The following is a 24,018-nucleotide window of genomic DNA, read 5'->3' on the forward strand; positions in this document are numbered from 1 at the left end:
CTTTCATTTTGTATGCCAAGCGCGTGAAAAGTCAATAAAAAAAATTTATCAGAGACTTTTAAGTAAGGTGTTGATTACCATGCAAATAATAAAAAAAAATGCATTATGTCCACAGTGCAGAGCTTTTTTTCAATTGATAAAGCAAGCGTTACATATGGTTGAAAATTAAAAAAAAAAAAAAAACCAAACATGTGTGGGAAAGTTTAGGCAACTTTGTGTTTCATGGCATAATTAACAAGAACTTCCGTCCATTTGCTCTTAAGTATTCACAAGACATAAAAGGCATATCGTCTGAATATCTGCTAATTGTCTAAGTTATTGCCCCTACCATTAAAACGGATATATTATAACATGAACTTGGTAACAGTTTGCGAATGTTTATATGTAGAACAAACGCGTTTTTATACAATATTCTTTACTGATTAAGGTCCAACTTCGAGTCGACCTATGCTCATATATATTTTCGGATTCTACCATTTTTTTTTTTTTTTTTTTTTTGTTTTTTTTTTTGTAGACTAATTTGAACTACATAGTTCAACACTCCCACGGAAATATTTCAACACAACGACTCGGTACGGTAGTTGCTGCTATACCAGTTCTTTAATGTCTCCAACGCCGTTCCCTATGCGAGAACCCTCTACCAAGTTCGCCACAAGAAGCATTCTTAAGAATTCACAGGGCTTTCGTTATTTTGAATCGGTAGTCCTTCGCCAAGTCTTTCTAATTTTGTACTAAAAATATATGTTCATTTTGACATTCATTTGAAAGCGTCATTGGTAAAACTTAGAAAAATTCTTTAGTAATGGCTTTTATATCCGCTGTATGTTGAGATATGACCGAGAGTTGCCTCTGACATATAAAGTATAACGCCATGCTTCAATTAGAAGATTAAATGGCAAAGAGAGGATGTGAATGGGAACTCTTACGTTTTTCGTCGTTTACTCGCTACTCCATTCAATGAAATGTGCGTATTTTTTAGTACGGCTTTCCGTTAGTTATTCAGTGATCTTTTTCCTCTGCCCTTGTAAAATCTGGTTTGCAAGCAAAGCAGTTTCATGCTGTCCCATCCTCAATCAGATTTGTATGCTTGTATAGGCATTTTTTTCTTTTTCAGGAGCTTAGAAGTTCGTGATTGTAACTTGTTTGTCTTTTGTGGCTTGTTTTCTTTTGCTTGTGCTGGCAACCTGTGTTCATTCGTCTCTCACATCCCTGAAATATTTTTAGTTTGTATATCTTCATGCCCTCTAGTACATATGTTTGTGTTGTATGTGGAGAAGTTTGACTGTTTCATCCAGTTAGTTAACCTATACAAACTTTGTTTTATTTTTTTATTTTTTAATATATATACCAACTTTGTTTCTAGTTTTTAATGCGTTCTCGATACTATGATTTTGGAATACCTTGGCAAGTTTGTATAATTACTTGGTAAGACTGGCCAGGATTTGCCATATTTTTTCTGATTGTTACTATTTTTCTGTTTATCCACCATACATTTTGTATGTTTGTCAGTAGAGTCCCTTCAAGCTATTTAGTTATTAGTTGTGTAAACGCTGTGCTTTTTAGTTGTTTTCTTGTTATATATATTTTGTTGCTTGCGTTTTTTGTATTAGATTTTTGTGTTTTGTTTGACAACTGTCAATAATATTCTTATGCATTTGATATTATGCAAGCCGAATCCATACCAGTTGGTGGCAAAGCGAATTCATCCAATTCGTCGTGCAGAAGAATGTCAAGTCAAAAGAGAATTTTCATTTATTTCGATTAACTGACATATTGTTGTACAAGGCGTTGTATGGAAAATAATCTAGAAGAAGCAATCAGCTGTTGGGATAACAACACCTGGTACTGAATTCGCCTTGATATTATGTGTTGTTTTTATTTCTTTTCATATTTATGTAGGTGCAAAAAGTTTAGTTTTTTTCCTTGCTGTTTATGGTATAAGCAAAGAGTATATATTAATAAGAGTCGTCAGAACGCATACTTTGACAAATTACTCGATGTTTTCTCAAGGTACTCGTTAGTTTTTTTTGTTAGATATATTTATAAAAACGCCTTCTATACATTTTCGTGGGGTATTTGTGTTTATTTTATTGATTGTATTAAATTAATTAATTCTCTTTCCAAAAATCGTAATTATGCAAAGTCATTTCACTGCATAAATATATAGGATGCAGTTAAAGAAAACTAAACAAAACTTCCTTGAGAATCACATTCGACATGACAGGGTTGCTTTGGCAACAACAAAAGTATCGATTGACGCCCCTTAACAAATATATACTCTTTGATATAAGTACATTATTTCTTTTTCAGCATCAACCTCAATATATATGACACAAATAGCTACACCGAATACATCACATAGATGTTCCAAATATTGTTTGGTATGTAAACTACAAAAGTAAAGGTCATGTTGTCCTGTCCCTTCATTATCCGTTTCTTAATAGTTGCTGCTTTTGAATCTAACATAGTTCTGAGATAACGTGATCTGTCACATAATCACAATTTCTCTCGTTATGTTTATTTCTGTTCCATTGATCGTTAATTTGTAAAGAACGACCATTGTTTCAGATATTGGTTTCAATGTTCAACGTGTTTAAGTCGTTTATATAAAATAATTTGAGCTGAGAAGTGGCACTTGTTTTTGCAATGATTACAGGGATCGCATTATAGTCTGTAAACCCTCCATGTGTATTTCATCATAAAAAGCTGGTTTTTATTCAGTTTTCTTGTATTCATTTTTTAATTCTACTCACATTCTCGCTCACACTGCTTAGTAAACAAAATTTATCTAATTAAAGCACCGCACATCCTTGTACACCTTTAATTTACGCTTCATATTTACGCGATTTGACGCCATCTGCCTTCTGTAGCACGCCTCAAGTTACTAACTTTCAAGCATTCTTCGAATTTGTGCGTATCTACTTTAACGATCTTTTTAGGTTGTCTCTTTATTTATGGTACGTGAGTCTAATATTAAAAGTTTAAAATTCTATGCCTTTAAGCACTAACTTGTTTAGTTAGTAATTTTTCAGTTGTGCAAACATAATGTGAGCAGCTGTTTAGTGCAATATAATAAGTAGGCAGTCTGCATGAATATTACAAAGATTACTAATATCGAAGAAGAAGAAGCAAAAAATTACTGATCCTTACATTTCTATCTGCATTGCAAGTCAAGGCAGCTGTCACTATTCGTCACACAAGTTTATTAGTTCTTGTGGTATGCATTTGTGAATTACAGCTATTTATTTGCTCGCAAGGATCTGTGTGCGAATGCATTTTGAATCAGTAATTTTTCAACGAATCGGCACAATGTGTCATTTAAAGACAACTGCAATAGGTGTCAGCTGTAATTGTGACAAGGATACGTCAAATGTTCTTTGAATGTAGTTTGTTGCATTACAGGCATATGTACATACATGCATACAAGACTGGGTTGGTCCCCATACAAAAAAAAGTTGCTAATGTCCGCCCCTAAATTTAAAGATTATGTTGAGAGGGTTTCGGAAAATGTTTATTTTTATTTTTTTGATCCTTCGAAATACAGCCGAAAAGGTTTTTTCGTTGTAACTTGATTATTTGACGCCCGATTTTTAAAATTGATATGCCATTATTTTGGTCTTGAGAAGCTTCACATTTCCGTTTAATATCCTTTTAAGCTATGAAGTCGTTTTCACATGATTAGGTCAGCTAACAAAATTTTACCCCCCCCCCCCCCCTCCCCCCTAATGTATGCTTTTTTCCTTACCAAACGAAAGTATTTAAAAATTCAAGAAAATGTTGCTTTGAAACCTTATTACTAAAATAATAAGTAAAGTAAATGTGAAAAGTCAGAAGTCAGAGGCTGACTGTATTCAGAACTCAGAGTCTGACTTTTCACCTCGTATAACAGCTGTTATACTAAATTTCTCAAAAAAAGAATTCAGCCCTTCAAATGAAGGAAAAGAGCGGACTACGCCCACATTTTTACTTTTTCAATTTGCTGAACGCGTTAACAAAAAAATAAAATTTCGAAATATATAATTTCGAACTTCGTAAGCCGATATCTATTTTTTGGAGGCTAAGTTCAAGAAACGGAGATAGTACTTTGTTTACTTAAGCTTCAATCTCTACAGAAAAGTGGGTTTTGTCCAATACCCAGAAAAAAAGTTGATTTTGTCGCATAGCGTTATTATTATAAATACGAAACAACAGGTTTGACTCACTTATTTACTTTGACTTCCCCCATTCATGATATTTGGCATATCTTTATTAACTTTTCAATGCAAACCCTGCAATTTTTCCTCCAAAAATATCATGAGTTTCAGGTCTAAGTATAATAAGAATCAGGTAAAATAACAGTTGCAATAAATATTGAAAGTGCTATAACTTCTTTGTTTATTATTTTAGTAATATGGTTTCAAAGCAACATGTTCTTGAATTTTTAAGTACTTTCGTTTGGTAAGGAAAATGCATACATTAGTAGGGGTGGTAAAATTTTGTTAGCTGACCTAATCATGTGAAAACGACTTCATAGCTTAAAAGGTCATTAAACGGAAATGTGAAGCTTCTCAAGGCCAAAATATTGACATATCAATTTTAAAAATCGGACGTCAAGTAACCAAGTTACAAGGCGAAAAACCTTTTCCGGCTGTATTTCGAAGGATCAAAATAAATAAAACAAAATTTTTCCAAAACCCTCTCAACATAATCTTCAAATTTAGGGGCGGGCATTAGCAACTTTTTTTTCGACCCAGTCTAATGCATACTTTTGTTCACATTGCCTAGCCCATACCACAAAACAAAGGTACGATCTTTATCAATTTGCTTATTGGTTGGCAAATATTATGAATGACAAATGTAAAACAAATTCGTTTGCAAAAAAAAACAAAGCAAAATCGTATTTACTAGCTGTCTTCACGGTAAATTTTCTAGATAATGCGTAATTGCGAAAAAGAAGTATGAAAACAAATGTGTTTTTAATACGCACAAAGCCTGAACATTGTGATCATCGATTATGCGACCTTCCACATATGAATATATGTGTGTTCGAATACCCTGTTCTGCAGTTATCAAAACAAACTCATCTAAAGGTTAATTATCAAAATTCGACACATCTTTGATTTGAAAAAATGCGCTCGAACACCCAACATCAACAAAATTGTAGCACACAGAGCAAATTCATCTAATTCATGAAGAAGATAACTGATTTATTTATACATGCATACATACCTACCATATATACCTACATATATGCGTGTGGTTTGAATTACAGCTGCATATTGTCACACTAATCAATTCACATAAAAATAAATGCACACACACTTTTTATGTATAAATGTCCTAAAGTCCTTTTTGTGGTGTCGTTTCACTGTCAGTTGTATCTCATCCGTCAATTGTCTCTGCTGTTTAAGCAGCTGTTTACTTCCTTTCGCAGTTTGTCACGCTCCAACAGTCGATGTGTGTTTGTACTGTAATTACGTGCTTTGTAGTTGGCGTGTAAACATTGATATGGCCGTGTACTTCATTATACTTTTATGTAATGTATATTTTTTTCGCTTTTGTAATACATACCCTGAGAAAAATGGCGTAAGCGTTAATAAGAAATATGGCGATAGCGCTGCTGCTGCGTTAGCAGTTATGTATTTTCTGCTATAGCAGCACTGCACTAGCACCGTAAGTCCAGTGGGTAAGGGGCATCAGCAATGATAGGTAACTGGAATGGACTTTAACCACTTTTAGGCGGCTAAAATTAAGCCGTTAAGTCAATGAGATCGGCTATCATGTACCCGGCTTATGTACAAAATACAAAAACTTTATTAGTATTATATCAGAAGCTCGTGCTATCACTTCTACCACAAGCACGACCAGCCTATAATAAACGCTGATCAACGGAAATTTCTTTACATAACTTATCATTAATAGGTCATTTGACTGCAAAAATTCCGTCGCACTGCTGCCATTTTGGGCATAGCAGGTGCCTTCAATAACTTTCTTCAGGAAGTCATCACATCGGCTCTAACGAGCCGGCTTTCCCGCATAGGGATTTACACTGAACTAGGTGAAAATAGTAGTACTTATTTTCACCATATTCGGCGGACCAACAAAAATCTTTCACGACGGCCCTGGTTCATAAAGTAAACCCAACTTTGGGTGGCGGCTATGTGTGCGAACGTTTGCTATTATACTGAGAAAAGTTTCTAAAACACTCTGTAACTTGGTGAAGGCATCAGAAGGCAGTGTTATCAAAGCTGTGCGATTCAGTAAGAAATGCGAGTTAACCCAGAAAAGGCCAAACTTGTCCTCGAATACGAAAGTACTAAATTCGGATTCGAATCTTATAGTCAGTGGTGGACACAAGTAATTAGGAGTTATACAGAACAGAAAAATTAGCAGGAAGAGACGTTTTTCTTCAGTAAGAGAATCACTGGTGTTTTTTGGGGTTTTTTTCTAAAGTAGCCGTTTAAAGCCCCAATAATACTCTACAGAGTTCGAGGTGAATGGCAGCACTTATAAAATCAGCGTCTCCCGCTGTAATGGATGCATAAAGTCTAAAGCAAATTAGGGCTTTACACGAGATACTGCTGGTACAGTGCCATTGGATAACGAATCGGACCAACTATTGCAACCATACATAGGGTGATATGTCAGGAATGTCTGATGACATCAGTAAATTAAAGTAACGTGTAAAATTGTTTCATTCAGCTGTAACTCTTTGCAAACGTTAATCCTTACGTTATAATATTTTTGTTCAGTTGACACTATGCATTATATAATGTGCATATTTTTTATAGCGTACATTCCTTCAAAAGCTTTACGTAATATATATTTACTTAATGACGCGCTCCCCCATCCACCCATTGTTTTATTTTGTCGGTTTTTTTTGTGTGTGCTTCCTAAATTTTCGTATGAAACAAAAAAGTTTCACATTAACAAATAGTAGCTTTGTTGTTGTATGTCTAATTTCTTTTTCTAGCGGATTTTGTCTTTCGTCTATTCATTAGTGAAAGATTTTTGTTGTTTGTATGCATTGGTAGTTAAAGTTCTATTTGGAAAGGATTAGAGCTTTCCTGGTGGCAGGAGGTGAGAGTTAATTTAAAAGGAAGACAGCTTAGTTTTGTTATTGTTGTAGAGATAGACAATCTCAGTATTATGTAAAGTTCCCAAAGCTTGGTTGGAGGTTTTTGAAGTTTCCACCATACCAACTTTAAGTAACGTTTTGTTATGTTGGGTTAATGTATTTTATCTTGATATAGTTTTGTAATATAAAGATTAATGTGTCGTATAATGTTATTTACGCTATTTGATTACGTTGAAGGCTCATTAGGAATACCTCGGAGCTATTTTATGTTATAATTGTCTATGATACGTTATGCCATATTATTACGTTATGTTATTTGATTTATTTTATTTTATTGGTTCTTATGATAGCAGGTTATGCAATGTTTTATCTTAGGAAGGCAACTTTAAGTTATGTTAAGTTATGCCACACTATGTTTCGTTGTTAAGGTAACTTTGTTATATCATTTGATGTTGTTAGGCTATATCAAAATATATGTATGGAGTTCACAATATGCACGATTTATCGTATTTCTTTCAACATGCTATCGTATTAGCACAGTCGTAAAGTTTTTGTTTTTGTTTCACATGTACAAATAATCCTATTTCAATACAACTTTGAAAGGTATGTTTAGTGTACTATTTGTGTATGCTATACGATCAGCTGATTTTATTTAGCATCAGTTTTACAATTCGTGCAAAAGCAAAATCGGAAGTAATTACTAATATGAATTTATAATACTATTTATATTTTGTATTATTTTATCTTCTGCTAAACAGCTGATTAATTGGGTGAATAGCACACACACAATAGTGCATCAAATAGCACAGGATGTTCACACGTTCGACAATACAACTGTGCTATTTTAGTAGCAGAAGGTAGAAATTGCATCAATAATACACTTTGTGAACTCCCTGATTATATATTCTGAGCTTTGCGTTGTTTTATGTTAGTTTATGCGCAGAGAATAAATGCAGTTAACGCTGCCAGAAAAAAGTTAAATATAATTTCAGAAAAGGACGCTTGTCTTTTATATCTTAAGATTATTTGGTCAATTAGCATATTTTAATTGGTTTCAATGAAGTAGTTCGTTGACAATACCTATTCCACGGCTTATCTTTTCAACGCATTTTATTTAAGCTCTATTAGCACTGAATCTGTAATTTATAGCAGATAATCCGAAATATGAGTCACATTTAGTATTTAAACATTCAGCTTAAGCGCATTGGAGTCATGCTTGTCATATACGAACATAAATGTGTACAGTTGTGATCAAAAAAATAGCACCATTATTCAAAACAGTTTTCTTTGCAAATTTAGTTCGTTTATATATTATTTGAAACCTTTTGTTAAAATTTAGTTTAAAAAAATCTGATCTTGATACAATAACAGTATGAAAACGCTGTTTACAGCATAAAGCTAATTATGGTACGTAAACAAAATTTTATAAATAACCTCCGATGAGGTTTAAGTCGAGTTTAACTTAATTTGCGTCGTGCTCCTTTGTAATTTTTCCTAAAAATTGGAGAGACGGGACCTACATGTCTTATGCCGACTCCGAACGGCAGCTGCAAGCGAGATGAATTTTCACTGGAAAGCTTGTCATGGCAGAAATACACACGGAATGTTTGCCCATTTGAGCGACAGTAGGAAATTGAGGTTTCCTATTGAGACTTGCAGATTGTACTTCCTATCTGCCTACTTCTTAACGCAATCCTTTTGACAAGAGTTGGACACCAAGCGCTCAGTAGAACTCATTGCGTTTGATGAGACTAGTTATACCTGGTGAATAGTTCTTTGAAAGGACACTGCCCAATGCTAATCTATGTGGGGCAGATCAATTATTCTAGACCATTTTGATGCAGCTATATGGACGGTGAGTAAGGTGAATTTATCAACTTAATTCATGGGGCAATTTCGCTGGTGCGCACATCTCCGAAGAACAATTCAAGTTCGAAGTCAGTTTATCTGGAACAAGATTGTTGTAGTGTAGCGTTTCCCAAAGTTTTTGAAGCTGCTGCTATTATGGTTGTGTGTGATATTACAAAGCAGAGTTGGATGTTATCAAAGTGAGCTACAGATGCCATTCGACTTAACCTAATCTTATTTTTTAAATTAAGGACATATTAGCCGGGTTTTTTTTACACGCATATAAGTTTACGTTTGCGCGTAAAAAAACGCTTATCCTCGCTTAGGTAACGTTTAGGAGACCCATCTAGCGGCAGTTGTTAAATAACTAGCTACAGAACATGTTGTACCGAAAAGCGCAGACACAAATCTCTGGTGGCCATAGTATATAACATATAGCTGAATCTGTTGCGATGAATAGTGGACACACACAATTTTTAGAGGTGATACATAGAATTAGTGTAGAGGTGAAACATATACACATATTTCAGTTGCATCTGAGTTTTATGCGTATTGCAATTTAGTAATACTAATTTTATGCGCAGCAATTTCAGAAGAGTAGATAAAGTTTAACGCTTAGCAGTCCATATAAAGTTGAAGCGTTAACGTACATAGATGTAAAAAAAACAGCTATTATAATCAAATAAAAAATAAATTAAGCGGGACAATCCCCGCTTAATTCATACAAATAGACAACAATGGTAAATTTTTTGTATTTCTATAAATAGAACAAAGCAAATACCAGTTTCTTTGAAAACGCCATTAACAAAAAGCATAACTTTAACACATGATTACATACAAAGTATTTACGTAGGAGTGCGGGTTCAAATCCCACTCCCGTGAGAAAAGGCTTTGAAGAGATTTACAAGGTATAATCGAAACAGCTTTCGCCTTGTTTGTCCTGATATCACGTTGTTTAAATGTTTCCCAAATTATTCAATAAAAAATAATAACTTTATATAATACCTTGCTAGATATTGAATTACATAAAATTTTATAAGAGACTGAGCTATGAGCAGAAAAGTGTTTTTCTTTTTTCAAAGCTAGCCTCCATTGGTACAGGCTTTTGATTTTCGATTTTGGACTATTTGCAATAAATTTTATTAAAAATTTCTTTCAAACTCTTAATAAATGCTGGTCTTCTTTTCTGTTTGGATTGATATTCAGAAATTTACGGCTTTTAATTTTTTCGAAGACATGACTTTCGAACTCGTATAATACCTGTTATATAACCTTTCGAAGAATAAAACTATGCCAACGTTTGAAATGAAAATAAAAGGGAATACCCCACATTTTTACTTGTTATAATACCTATCTTAGCACATACCGAAGTTTCTGAGGCTAACTTCGAAAAACGGACGAACTACTTTTTTGCTTATGGCTCTTCGAAAAATTGTTGTGACTCAATACCCGAAAAAAAAATGATTTTTCCGTATTCTGTGATGAACAAAAAATGCAATTTTGGGCTTTGGTGCTATTTTTGCACACCGCACTGCACATATGTTCCAGCACGCTTGAATCAGCTTGTGGTCTCTTGTTATTATCTACATGTCTTCAAAGGTCGATGCACACATACATACATAAGTATTTAGTTGTTGCTCTAAATGCATAGTTTTGTAGATTAAGCACATTACATAGTTATCAAGTTTAATATGCTCACTGCTTTATTAAGGTCATCAAACATACATACAAACAATTAAAATAGCTATTACATTTTGTGCCCACGTACTTAATTAAACGTCTTATATGTATGTATGCCTTTTTTGTATTGTTGTCTAAATGCATTCTTCTAATTGTAATTTAATTTCATAATTACTAATAATTCATATATTTATTTTAGTTTTTGCTTTTTCTCCACACACAGGACACATGAAGACACATTTGCCAATAGGCGCTTTTTTGTCCGAAGACGATGTACTTCAGCTGCCACAACGCCAACAACAACAATCCTACGGAAAACAGCAAGAATTTGAAGATGAAGAAATGACAGCAACAGAAGAACATGAACAACAACCACAAATAGAAAATGAACAACCACAACAAGACGAACATGAACAACAGCAACAACACCAAGATTTAGAGCAGCTGCTTGAAGATGAGCCACAATACATGGCGGTGGAACCACAAACAGCTGAACCACAAGCCGACAATGATGATAATGATGCTGATAATAATGAAGATGTCACAGCAATGGCAATTGATTGCCAACGGCAAATGCCTGCATTAGATGCCGAAGAAGCGGAGAATGCAGAAGCGGAGATGCAAGTTCACGAAGAACAAAGGCGACAGCAGGAGCAGGAGCAAGAGCCAGAGCAAACGCAGCAACATGAAGAGCAAGCGCAGAATGAACAGGATCAAGGGCAAGCTGATGATGAACATTGCATTGCACAAAATGCCGATGAATTAATGCTTGCAACGGGTAGCTGCAGTCCAAGCACCACAACTGGCGTTAGTCCGCCGCATACCGGCGTTGATAATCAAGACGTATCGGATATTAGTACTACCCGCAATACTGCCATTACCACATCGACCTCTTCAAACAATATCATCGGCAACAGTCTAGTAAACGATACCGAAAGTGCTAACGGTTGTAGCAGTAGTGCTAAATAGTCTCAAGCCATAGCGTATATTGTAAGCCAAAAACCGCCTACTATTGTGCTTTACTATTGCGCGGAGCAATAAAAGGGAAGAGGTGTGGAAGGAAGCAACCGAGGTGGAGCGAAGTATGCGGTGGATTGGTCGAAAAGATGAGCAACACTAGGTGGGTGTTGCGATTAAGCGGTGAAGGTGATTAATTGCGACACTGAAGCAAAACGAATGGCGTGGTTCAGTAGTACACAAATATTTACATAAAAGTCAATAATTAAACACGTACTAATGTTTATAAACTATTGTTAACTCTGTACACATACATATGTACATATACAATGGCGGCTAGCTATTTATTTTTTTTATTTTGTTATTGAATTTCTAAGAGAAGAAACGTACTCTATAAAAAAGCATAAGAAACAAGGCTTTGTTCTATTGTTCGAATCCGACAAAATTACAAACAATCCGAGCAACAAACGAGTAAGGGCCTCGGTATTCCCAATACAACTTTATGTTTGAATTTGACTTCGTGTTCCAGAACAATTTTTGAAATTTTGTTTTATAAGATTTTAAATTTTTAAAGAATTCTTTGCAGCACTCTCGACGCAGTTTTTAACCTAATTTTTTTACGGTGTTTGTTGATGAATGAAATAAGTATATAAGATAATAGATAATAATGAAAACGTTAAAAATTAAAAGAATACATTACAATTTCACATTACGTCCTAATTTTCTGGCCGTCACTGTATAATCATGACCTTCTTAATTGACGTTATGGCAATATTGATTGTTAGTCTGACAAATATTTGTCTTGACTTAGCAAGTTTCTTTGTTGTTAGCTATTTAGTATTTCAAAAACAATACTTCGTACAACTGTGTATTTGTTTTTTTTTTTTTTTTAAACAACTCGCTCATTGTTTCTTTAGTTGCAATTTATATAGTTTTTTTTATGCGCTTTCGAACTAATATTTGTGTTGTGAACTTTTGTGTGTTTTCATGAAAACGAATTTTGTTGAGAATTGTTTAACATTATTTGTGCTTTTATAAGGTGCTTTCTGAACAATTTTTAGGTTTCTTTTTAAACTTATTAAATGAATTTCGAAAATACATATATAATAACAAATATTTTTTAATTATTGTTGTTTTATCGGCCTATTGATTAAGGATTCTTGGTTCGAATTCGAGCTCAAGGCTTTTAACAGTAATTTTTGTGATAATTATAATTATTTTTTTTTTAGTTTATCTATAATCGAATTATTGTTTTTTTATTTTATATATATTTTTATTAAAAAAAAATAATAATAAATAATAACGTATCACAAAAATTATTGTAAATATTTTTTTTATTAATTATTGTTCAAAAACTTGTATTATACTGGAAGCGCGAATAATTTGCGGAATGGTCCAAGTAGGTTTAAAGAAAAATATGAATAACAATTTTTAAAGTTTCGTATACATATTTTCCTACTTAAAAAGAAAAAAAAATTGTCCCGAAATTTTAAAAACTAATGTAAATTCATTTATATCGTTTTTTTTATTCAATCTTTTTTGTTAATTTTGAACAAATATTTCGTATATTTGCTCAAATAAATTTTTTTTAAAAACCATGGAAAATGTTCAAATATTAACACTCTTTAATGTTTTTTAAAAGATATAAATATTTTTTTAACAAAATTTTGAAATTGTAAAATTGTATTAAGCATTTCTACATATCTTTAACAAAATTTTCGGAACACTTTATATAAAAATTTAAAACATAGTTTACAAATTTGTTTTATAATAATAATTTTTATAAAACCAAGATGTAGATACTTTTGTAGGGTAAATTTTTTTATTATAATAATGTGCGAATCTCAAGCAGCTATAAACATGAGTCGCATATAATATGACCATCGTTTTCTCTCACATCTGTATATGAATTCAAAATTTAAAAACTGCAAAGAGATATGTATGCTCAATCACCATTTGACGTTTTGAAGTATGCGACTCAACTCTCTCTGGTTTTAACTCCTTACACTTTTACCGTGATCGGGCAAAAGATTATACGTTAATGTGCTGGTGGTGGGTATAAGCAACTTCCGCCATTTGAGTGTGGTGGTAGCGTGCTTTACCTACAACACCGAAGGTCCTGGGTTCAACTCCCTGGCAAGGCCATATCAAAACAAGTTTTTTTCAATTATTAAAACGTTTGTATAAGCGGGCTCGCCCCTCGAAAGTGGTTTGGCAAACACTCCGAGTGTATTTCTGCCATGAAAACCTTCACAGTTCGTAGTCGGCATAAAACATAAAGCTTTTCGAAAGCTTTGTTTTCGGAAAATTGATTTATTCTCAGTTTTTCATGTTTGGGAAATGAAATTGCTATGCAAACCAGCTCGCTTAGTTAGTAGTGGTTGGAGGGCAAACAAGTTTGCGACTTCTGCTCTGCTTTCATATACTTAGCACTCTTTTGTGTGTCCGTGGTTCCCATTTTGTCAAGTCTTCTTTCACTAGGCATCCAAAGAAGTACTTGTTTCAATCAGTTTGGACGAAATGGCGTAGACACAGTGAAGAAATGTGTTAAACACGGTGCGCAGATCTCTGCAAGAATACTCTCCTCCTTTCATACATTAAGCTCGTTGTTGTTAGAGCAGTGCTTCGCGCCATCCAATAGGTGTGACCGATCAAAAATTGTCATCAATATCCTCTAACGGGAGTCCAAGGAAACTTGCTGTTTCAACAGGGGTGGGCCATAATGAGAGGGGTGTTAGAGGCGCCACTGTGTTGACTTGCAACAAGTCTTCTTTCTAAGGCATCCAAAGAAGTACTTGTTGCACTTGGTACAAAAATCTGCAAGAAAACTTTCCTTACCTCATGCACCTAAACAACTAAATTCTTTATGTGCCCCTGTTTCAGCTTGCAAAAATTTTTCTTCGATTAGGCTTCCAAAGAGGAGCGGGGGGAAGTAATTTGGAATTTCCTTATCACGGTGCCAAAATACTTCTACATCGTTCATCTGGCATCTCATATCATGTAGTGTCATCATTATCTAAGCATACAAAGAAGTACATGTTTTAACCAAATATCAGAGAGCACCGAGTTTTCTTTCACTAGGCATCCAAAGAAGTACTCGTTTCAACCGGTTCGGACGAAATGGTGTAGAGACAGCGAAGAAAGGTGTTAAACACAGTGCAAACATGTGCAAGAACACTCTCCTTCCTTGTTTCATAAGGCATCCAAAGAAATATGTACTTGTGTCAAATAGAGCGTAAATATTTGCTGAAGACGGGGATAAAACACACTGAGGTTCGACATCATTGGTCTGCCTCCTCATATCATAGTAGTGTCTTCATTACCCAAGAAGTGCATGTTTTAACCAAATCTCAGAAAGTATTGTGGCTGAAGCGTCTCAAAAATATGTGAACATAATTCGGACCATACTTAAAGTTTTTTTTTAAGTTTCTCACATTTATTTTTAAGAATTCACGGGCCTAACACGAGCTTATAATAACTGAATATTCAATTATTATGTTTTTCGAAGAGAAACTGAAACTGAAACTGAACTGGTGTTAATCTCATGTATTCTTAAATAATAAGTATAAATTGAACAAACCATTAAACAAACAAACATAAATTTTCCAAATTTATATTGTTTAATTTCTCAATTGTTTTCGTTTCTTAAATTTTTAAAATTTTTTCTAATATTTTAAAATTAAAATTTTTATTATAAGTTTTTCAAATTCAGTTCATCTAGAGCTTAAATTTCTTATCGCTCAACAAGAGAGTACACAAAATTAAAGATAAAACTATGAATTTCATTAAAAAAAATCTCAAAAAAAATTTTATTTTAGTTTCGAAAAACTTTGTTTTATGCGTAATACAAATCAGGAAAAAATAAACATCTAAAAAAATGCATTAAAAACAATAATAACGCTTAATAAGGCTAAATACTTTGAATTCCATATGTTTCTCTCACCCTAAGAATTTTTAATAATTTTTACAAAAACATATGAATGCAATGCATATCACACTTGTTCTCATAAAACTTAGTTTAGTGTTGACACAAAATATAATAAACATAAATTTACTAAACAAAATACGTTTGCTAATAATGTTAGAAAAAATTCGTATTACATACCAACAAAAAACAAAAAAAAAAAATTAATATGCATTTGTGCATATTTTTATTGAATTTAATTTTAAGACTTATTGAATACTATATGCTATATTGACTATACATTTCTATGTATGTATTTATTGATAAGTACTTCATATACATTCTTATTTTTTATATATCCTGCCCAACAAAGGTCATTTCCATATATAAATATGTAACATAACATTTTCCTTTTATGTGTGAATAAAAAAAAAAACAAAAAAATACTAATGCACTTCCATTCAATGAAAACTTTGTGCTGTAATTTGCCATTGCGCCAAAAATCTTTTTTAAAAGAAAATAAATAATAAAATTTGTTACATTCAAAATAATAAATCATACGAATTGTTGTATATAAGAAATGTTGTACATACCTGCATATGTATGTACTACCTTGTATAGCATTTAAGTGACTTATATGAATTATTATTTAATTTATAATAAATAAATAAAAAAAATAAATAAAAAATATTAAAAAAAAATTGTAACTTACGAAAACAAAGACTTATAAATAAATGTTTTAATAATTCAAATGAATTATATGAAAAATTTAAATAAATTTTTGTTTTCACTAAATAATCTATTTTAAGCAGGGTTGTGTCTTTATTCGACTAAACGAATGTATTAAATAATCAAGTGCTCAGTTAAGCGATAACTTGATAAACCAATGTCGTGTTTATTAACCAAATAATATTCCTTAACTAATTTCAAGTACGGTTATGCAAAAACTGCATTTTTTAATTTTGCTAAAAGAAACAAACAAAGCACATATAAAATCTTCGGTCAACATTTTAATTTACCACATTTTAATTTAATTAAAAAAAATAATATTGAAATAAAGTTGAGGTGAGAGCTAAACGCGCATATGGAAAATATGTTTTATCAATTTATTCACCAACCGTTTAAGATTCAAAACGATTCCTCTTCATTTAACTTAATTTTTTTTTAATCTAAAAATTGATTATTAACTCAAACTATCTTCTTAACTAATCAAGAATTATAAGAATTCGTTTTATTGTTTAATTAGGCAATAAATTAACTCGGAAATATTCTTATCATCAGGAGTGACACAAAATCAATAGTAATCGTAAAAGTTCCAAAAAATATCAAAATTAACAATAAATTACATGATTGATCACTTTATTCGTACAATTTCTACAATATACACAATTTCGCTTCATTTTAGCTACTTTTGATTAATCTTAAAAATGATTTTTCACATAAAAATTCTAATTAATTAATACTAAGACTTGTAATTAGTCATTTAATTGTTTATTGCAATAAATTAACTATGAATATATTTGAATCATAAAAATGAATTAAACAAAATTAAAAGTAATCTCGAAGGATGCATAAAAAAATTAAAATTAACAAAAAAAAAATAATTGATTTCGTTCTTTAGTCGTACAATACGTTTGAGATTCAAAAAGATTAATATTCAGTTTATTTACTCTTGATTGACTTAAAAACAGATTATTCACTTAAACTAGCTTCCTAATTAATCAAGAATGATTATTATGCGTATCGTCAAGCTGAATGAAACAAAATTAAAAGTAATCATAAAAATCGAAATTAACAAAAAAAAAAAAAATTAAATATAAATAATAACAAAATAAAAGAATACTGAAAAATAAAAAAAGCAAATAAAAACTTATTTATTTAAAAAGTGAATGAAAACAATTCTTTTAAAGCCCAACAATCTACAAATTTTTTTTTTTCGACCACAATTGAATAAAAAAAATTCTTAATGAGCTATTTCGTCTAAAATAAAATAATTCAGTCATATATGTAATACTCCTATATTGCTAATAGAAAATGCTCGTAATGTGTTTTGGATGCGAAATCAAAGCAAGACAGCCTATAAAATTTTTGTGATTGTAGCAGCATAAGTGTGACAAGGAAAAACTTAAATTTTGGTACATTCGATTATTGAATACAAAAACAAAAACATGTAAAAAGCAATATATCGGCACTCTGATGTTGGGGAATGTACTTAGCTTTTTGTAGCAATATAGAATTATTACATATATGAGTTCAGTTAAAAAAGAATGTTGACAATCGCTATGCAACGAGCGACTTTATGCAGTTGAACTAATCACTTTTGTTCGAGTATGTCCCATGAAGGAACTTCTTGCACCTGTTTATGTTCATGTGTGGGTAATGTCGGACAGGTCTTCTTTGTTTGCATACGTTTACGGCCGGAAAGGTACTCTTCTTCTTCCTTAGTTCTTCCTCTACAAGTGCCTTTGAACGGGTTCACTTTCTACCTTTACATGTACTGTTTTGCAGGTCCTCTTTGTACACCTATGGACCCTGTTGTACAGGCCCCTTCTATTTCATGGAATATTTCACGATTTCACAATTAAAAACAAATTTTTTTAAATATCTTTAATTTTTTTGGTATTTTGGAAATATTATGCTTTTATCCGTGTTCTAATCCGATTAAATAAATTAATATTTGCATATTAAGATTTTAACTTTGATTTTTTGATAAAAAAATTGTATCTCGAATTATTTTTATAAATAAAAAAATATTGTTCTTTTATAGATTTACATTTTTATTGGAAAAATAAACCTGAGGATAGTCTATTTTCATTCAGAAAACTCGTACACTTAATATCTGTTTTTTGTTTGATTTTACTTTTTATATTCGCTTAGCTGTTCATCTTTATTTAGAATGAAAACAAAAATTCACATAAATAGTAACATCCATAAGAACAGTAGCAAAATGTCAATTTAAACTATATTTGGTTTTTCTAAATTTTTTTTTTTTTTTTTGCTCAAACGTATTACTTTATTTACTAGGTTTTTTTTATCAAAATAAAAATAAAATATTTAAATGTATTAAATTTTTTCTTAATTGTTCTTTAACTTTTCTACTGAACTCATTTTCGTTCGAAAATAAAACTTTAATGAGTTTTTGAGTGAACTGCTTCGAAAAAAATAATGGGTATATATTTTTAGTTGAATCTTTCATAAAAATTTATAAATCTCAAAAAAAAAAATAATGATAACGCTTTAAAAAAGTAATAGCAAACCAAAATCATTTATCTTCTTTAAACCTTAATTAGTTTATTTATTAATTTATTTATTGAACATTAAGGTCTTAAATAAGTTTTTTTTAGGTAGAATTTTAGTAAGTGAATTACAACGCAATTTTCGAGAAGATTTAAACAATTTTAATTATAATCAAAATTTTCCTTTTTTAGTGATTTAGTTATTGTGTAATATTTATTAACTAAAATTTTTTCTTTTAAATAATTTTTTGGTTTTTTTTTAGAAATATAAAAAAATAATATGTTGGACAATGGAATTCCAATGCAAATATCAAATAAATTTTTAATAAGATAAAAAAAAATGTTTTTATACATTTATAGCTTGTTTAATGAATTATTGTGTAATATTACTTAAATAAATAAATTTTTCTTCCTTTTTTCATAAGATCATATTAATTTTAATTAAAATATGAAATTAATTAATGATAGAAAATAAATTGCAATATAGACAGCCTAATAATTTTGAATTAAAAATTATTAGGCTGTCTATATTAAAATTTAAATAAAATGAAAAAAAAATCAAAAAAATAATTAATTAAAATGAACAAAAAAATCAAAAATTTGCACACGGCGGCGGTTGCTAGGACAATGCTTCTGAATTTCATTTCTTCATCAGCTAGCTTTTCGGCTGCTGAGTTTTGAACTCGAGCTCACCTACATTCATACTGCTATTAAGGCAGATGCCTTTATCACTTAATTGTGAACAGCGGAAGCATTGCTTAATGCATACATAGCTATAAAGTCCAATGTTGCTGATCAAGTTCTGTTGAACGCGCCTAAAAATATTCCACACAAGTGAAATTCAGAAACATATCCTAGTAAACATCGGCGGGTGCAAATTTAACAAAATAACAATTGTATGAAGCAATATTATAAGCCTTTCTCGCTAATTACACACACAAAAAAATTTAATCAATCAAAATGTTTTATGTTTTTTTTGGATGTTGTGTAATGTTTATTTACTTAATATATTTATTTACTTTTTTTAAATATTTTTTTATATTATATAATATTATAAACAACATTAAGAAACATGGCATATATTTATAGTTTTCTATTGAAATACATATGTTCATTTCGTTTTTTTTTTATTTTTTGGTTTCTTTGCTTTGCTTTCCAAAATAAAAAAAAAAATGTAACATCGACAATAAGTTTTAGTGTTTGTGTAATTTTTTTTTAGTTTTATTAAGCAAAAACTATTAACAAAAGTAATATAACCTAGGCAAATTAAAACATTTAATTTAATTTATTTATACATTATTATTCATTCCACACATTTACAAGCTTTCACGGTACTTGATTTCAATTTTGATTTTTTTTTTGCAATTTCAATGATTTGCATCTTAGCTTTAGTCAAAAGAAAATTATTAAAAATACAATAATTTTTAATAGTTTTCAAAACAAACAAAAAATTTATGAAGTTTTTGCCAGCAACACATGAAATATCGGCGTTTATTCTAAAACCGCGGTAAGGAAGATTACATACATATGTATTTGTTAACACTTTTTTACACAATAAGCAATTTCAAAAGTCAAAAAGTTTTTTATGAAAACAATTTTTTGTTTTGTGATAATAATTTATTTTTATTACGAAAATATTGTTTTTATTATTAAAATAGTGCTTGCTCAATAATGATTACATCATAAAAACATAAGTTAAATCATAAAATTTTATTATTTCATATATAAGCCTTAAAAAATTCATGCGATAATTAAGTAATTGTACATTTTGTTATCAATGTGAAAATAAGTATGTGGCTATATTATTTTTCGTAAGGAATAATAAATTGCAACAGATAAACTAAAAATATTTCCTTTCGTAGCTCAAGTACTTCCCGACTACTACTTAAAGACAACATTTTTTCTTAAAACTAAGAAAACGTTCAACAAAAGTTAAGCACTTTATTAAATAATTTGGTAAAAATTGAACCAAAGTGACATCAGGATGGACAAGGTCGCAATTGTAACCTTGTAAATCTCTTCAAAGCCATTTCTCTCGGGACTCGAACCCGCACTGCTGTGATGGTTGAACGGTTACTAGCACATGCAGCCAAAGAAATGCCTTTGTTGTTGTGCAGCTGTTTCCAATTGTCTTCCCTGCATAGTTCATTCTTCGACAGTACATACTTTGTAGGTTAGCTTTGGTACAAAGCTATGATTTTGTTGTTGGCGGTTCGGTTGGGAATATATTTTTTTTATTTCCTTTTAAGCTTCTGTTCTACGCTATTTTTTATTCCGTATGAAAAATTACTTTGTTTTTGTACAAATAACAGCATTGAAATTACATATGAAACATGCACAACTCTGCTTTCAATAAAAAATATTGTGTTTAAGCTCAAAGTAATTTAATTTTTTTTTAATATTTAAGTGTAATTCAAATTTCCTTCTTTATACCAGAAACTATGTGTTTTTAAAGTAATTAGTAATTAATATTTACATTAAATATATGCAATAACCATTTAATATAAACTTTAGTGCCTAGACATTTTTTGTACGTGCTTTTTATTTGAAAACTTAAAAAAACATGTTACTTAGTTATTATACGTAAATATTATAAAAACACTTCTTTAGTTGCTTGGGATGTTTATTTCCACAACATATTCGCAAACAAACAAAAACTGAGATCCAAACCTAGAATTAAAATTTATTTGTGGCACTTAGCCTAGACTAAAAACAACTGTAAAAAATAATATAGCATGTTTAAAAAAAAAATTTATTCTGCGTAGTTTAAGTATAATTTTTCAAACAAATAATTATTTGCCAAATGGAACAACTTGAAATATATTCCACACTCAAAACTAAGAAAAAAAATTGAAAAAAATTTTTTTTTAAAATTATGTATGTAGATATATTCCACAAATAACCTTAAAAAAGTTAAGATTATAAATATTACAATGCATTAAATACCAATAATATAAAATGGATTTTTATGTTGCCTACTTATGGGCGTTTTTACTGTAAAATGAAATGCGGTTGCGGCTTTGCTAATAACTAAAAAATATAGCCAGCATTATTTTGTATGAATATACGATTTTAACTAATTTGTTTTTTAATTTATTTTATTTTTAGAACATAAACGTGTTCGCTAAAAACAGCTTAACTAAAATAATAAAAATGATTATTTTGTAAATTCTTAAATATGCGTATGGGGCGGCTCGCTCAACTACATCAAAAAGATGCAGAGCCAAAGCTGAATAATATTTTTACAAATTCAATTTGCGTTTGTTCATAAAAACAAAAACACCATCATACAATTTATTTTATTTTTTATTTTTGTACAAAAATTTGTTGTTTTCAGTAACAAAGAAAACTGTTATAATCTTTTTTGTACAAAAATAATTTGTTTTAAGGAACAAAAAAAAAACATATATATATATATATATAAACATACAAACAATCTCAAAATATCAACGTTGATACAAACATCCATATAATTATCTTCTTTATTAAAAATAAGTTTTAAATTAGCACATAAGCATATGAATTTACATGCATACACAAAATTATATACATAAAAATAAACTAAAATTTATAAAAATTTACCAAAACGTATACAATTTTTTTATTTTTTATTTAAGTGCTTGTGTATAACATTTACTATCTCTATGTACATACTTATGTACATATACATATACATACCTACTATAAAATATTAAAATTTTTTTCATTGCATAAAAAATAACTTCAATTATAATTTTAGAAATATATTTCTAAAAAAAATCAAAAATGAGCTTTGCCAGTTTATATGCACTCATCCATACATACACACATTAATATATGTAGTTATGTGTAAAAAAAAAATTGTATGTGAATTTTTAATGTACATACCACAATTGATTGAAATCATTGCTTTCTCTCTAATCCCAAATTTATGTAGAGATTATTATAAACATACATACACACATGCATTAATGATAAGTATATATACATATAAACATAAATACAAAATATGAAGCAATAATTTTTATGCAATAATAAATAAACAAATAAGAACCGTGTTTTCTTGTTTATGTAATAATAATTGAAAAATCGTGTTTATTTTATTTAAAATTAGTGTTTGCGGCAAAGTTTGTTCTCCCCGAAATTTGGTTTGCCTACATACAAAAAGCGAGCCTCTCTTTACCTCATCTCTCTCTATACCATTATCGTATACTTTATCCTCCACTTCCCTTCTTATTCTTGTCCATCCTTATTCCATTTATATACCTCCCACTCACATTCCAACTCCCAATCGCGCACTCAATTCCACTCCAACTCAAGCTCCCACTCCCACTAACACACTTAAATAAAAATAAATGTAAGGCGCGATAAGATCCGAAGAGATTTTAAGACGAGCTTCTCCAATTTACGTGGTGCTTCTTTTAATATTTCCTACAAATTGGCGGGAGGGGACCTACTTGTTGTATGCCGATTCCGAAAGGCATCTGCAAGACAGATGAGTTTTCACTGAGAGCCTTCATGGCTTGCCAAACACTGCCGAGGGGCGACCTCGTTTAGAAAAATTGAAAAACAATTTGATGATGTTGCTTTGCCCGGGCGTGAGCCCAGGATGTTCGGTGTGACCCTGCCATCACACCACGCCTCTTACCCTCACTCCAACTATCACTTTCACTACCACTCGCAGTTCCACTCCGACTCTCACTTCGAAATTTGTTTTTCTAAACCAGCTATGAACTATACTGTTGTTGTTTTTCTGGTAGCTGTGATTCGGCCCATCCAATAGGTGCGATCAAGTACGCAACAAATTAAATGAGGTTACACTGAAATGACAGCCCCTGTTCGGGAAAAATCCCGAGTCGATCCGGTACATAGAACCGGCTACCTTGGGAAGCGTATGAACTATACTCGCTCTCCCTTTTACTACTTCACTTTCGAATCTGTTCCTTTTTGTATTCATCACTGTTTCCGTTTCTGTCTTCGTTTACATCTTTTCCTTGCTTACTACATAAAACAAGCAGTTGTCAAATATATGTGAGAAACAATGGAGCAACAGGTGCTGTTCTATGGCTCTATGGTATCGTAGCATGTATTAGATAGAATTCCATGTTAGCAGCAGACAAAAAACGTTGTGCCTTGTGGCTGTAAGTTAATGGCACTCAATGTTGTTGTTGTTGTAGTGATAAGGTTGCTCCCCGAAGGCTTTGGGGAGTGTTATCGATGTGATGGTCCTTTGCCGGATACAGATCCGGTACGCTCCGGTACCACAGCACCATTAAGGTGCTATACCGACTATCTCGGGAACGATTTATGTGGCCACATTAAACCTTCAGGCCATCTCCTCCCTCCCCACCCCCAAG

General features: G+C 31.2%; 1 protein-coding gene across 12 annotated transcripts in view; it reads left to right on the forward strand.

The window, feature by feature from the left end:
* Positions 1 to 18,831, forward strand: part of LOC137236385 (platelet binding protein GspB-like) — a 498,764-nt gene extending 479,933 nt beyond the window's left edge. For 11 of the 12 annotated variants that reach the window (XM_067758931.1, XM_067758926.1, XM_067758936.1 and 8 more), the window contains one exon: positions 10,809 to 18,829. In XM_067758931.1, the coding sequence (XP_067615032.1) occupies positions 10,809 to 11,554 (746 nt within the window). In that variant the 3' untranslated portion in view covers positions 11,555 to 18,829. Of the gene's footprint in view, positions 1 to 10,808 lie in introns of all 12 variants that reach the window. The other variant, XM_067758937.1, reaches the window with a different exon arrangement.
* Positions 18,832 to 24,018: the final 5,187 nt, after the last annotated feature.

This window comes from Eurosta solidaginis, chromosome 1 (assembly GCF_040869045.1).
Source record: "Eurosta solidaginis isolate ZX-2024a chromosome 1, ASM4086904v1, whole genome shotgun sequence".
In the NCBI taxonomy this organism is placed as follows: domain Eukaryota; kingdom Metazoa; phylum Arthropoda; class Insecta; order Diptera; family Tephritidae; genus Eurosta; species Eurosta solidaginis.